We start from the raw sequence: 1,558 nt of genomic DNA, 5'->3' as shown, positions 1-1,558 counted from the left end.
AAGTTCAAAACATCTCTGATCAAACTGGCGTTTCCCTTGCGAATCAATCTGCGCTTTCAAACGAATCTGCTGAGTCAACGATTCAATAAAACCCATTCATAAACACAGTCGCTTGATTTGAATCAGCCGTTTGAACAAATCTCTTGAATGAATGATTCAGTGACAGAGACGCTTCGCCCCCTACTGGCTTTACTTTAAATAATTTAATATTTGTATATTCAAATCCTTCTGTTTGAAACATTAATCTCATAACGTTGTTGTTGCCATGAATTTAAATACATTCATGCCACTCCTAAGCCTCATTAAATATATAATATAAAGTAAATAGACCTAATGCCACCTTTTGGTTCTTCTACAGTGCAGAGATGAAGCTTGTATTGATTTTATTTGATTGGTAGCTTATTGAACTTATTTAAGTAATCTGTTGAACCAGCAGATTTGAAATTGAGACAGTTAACATATTAGTTTGACACCTGCGTTGAGTTCTGTCAACAAAAACCCACACAAGAATGCTACATTTTGCTTTCATGGAGACTTTAACTTGTCAAGTGCTTCCAGTCCAGCATACTGGACATTATCATAACCATAAACAGGCTTGAGGTTTATTATTCTTGTTTTTAGCTTAATTAGGCTAACAAATCGCACATTCACAGGACCAATGTTCAACGAACAACATTACAGCCATTCCTGTAAATAAATAACCTACATTCCGTCAGAACAGAAACACTTTCACTGATTAAAGAGTTCTCCATCTGTGAAACAGTCAGTCAGTCAGTCAGTAATTCTCGTTTGTTCACACACTCTCTTCCTCAGGAGGACCTCAGGCTGATGAGAAGAGCAACTCCACAGATCAGCAGGAACGTCACCGTCACTTCCGTCAGTTTCCCCTGTTTCCACTTCCGGAAGTTCTCCTCCTGCAGCTTCCGGAGGAGCTCTTCCCGGCGTCGCGTATCCTTCTCTCTCTGCAGCTGCTCGCCGTAATGCGCCTGATAGAACGCGTCGAAGTCGAAGCGCACGTTGGCGGCGCGTCGAGGCCGCTGTCTGGGCGCGTTCGAGGAGCCCGGTCTCCCGGCGCTCTGCACGTCGCTCTGCTCGAGAGCGCCGCGGTCGTAACGCCTCCGGAGGCCAATGCTGCCGAGCACACTGTAGGCCTCCGCGACCAGCGCGAAGCTCCGCGCCGCCTCCTCGCTGCGCCCGAGGTTCCGGTCCGGGTGATGCAGGAACGACTGCTTGTAATAGGCGCTCTTGATCTGCGCTTGCGTGGCGTTCAGGGAAACCTTCAGAATGTCGTAGTACGCGGTGCGGCTGCGGTGGAGCGACGCGGAGGGGTCCGAGTCAGCGGCTGTGCTGCGGCTGCTGTGTGCGCGAGCTCCCGGTGGCGTAGGAGGAGGAGGGTAGTAATGCGATCGCAGTGTTTTAATAACGTAGAGTTTGTGAACGCCACTCCTCACACTGCCGCTGACCTCCGCCATCACCGCAGTCTCACCAGACCTCACTTCCGGCAAAACAATGAAAATATCCACCAATCAGAGACAGGATACACTCAAAACGGCGTACT

At 48.2% G+C, this 1,558-nt stretch overlaps 1 protein-coding gene across 1 annotated transcript; it reads right to left on the bottom strand.

Annotated features, from left to right (window-relative positions):
- Window positions 1–582: 582 nt before the first annotated feature.
- Window positions 583–1,558, bottom strand: dnajc30b (DnaJ heat shock protein family (Hsp40) member C30b). Its single transcript, XM_089120871.1, has one exon. The coding sequence runs from the start codon at window positions 1,470–1,472 to the stop codon at window positions 810–812; it is 663 nt and encodes a 220-aa protein (XP_088976997.1). The 5' UTR covers window positions 1,473–1,558; the 3' UTR covers window positions 583–809.

This window comes from Pimephales promelas, chromosome 16 (genome assembly GCF_988280905.1).
Source record: "Pimephales promelas chromosome 16, fPimPro1.hap1.1, whole genome shotgun sequence".
Lineage (NCBI taxonomy): Eukaryota > Metazoa > Chordata > Actinopteri > Cypriniformes > Leuciscidae > Pimephales > Pimephales promelas.
The sequence above is the reverse complement of the archived record's forward strand: the minus strand, read 5'-3'. Positions and strand labels throughout refer to the sequence as shown.

Bases quoted from the DNA above. Each gene is read 5' to 3' on its own strand.
- dnajc30b (XM_089120871.1), bottom strand. From the start codon at position 1,472: ATGGCGGAGGTCAGCGGCAGTGTGAGGAGTGGCGTTCACAAACTCTAC.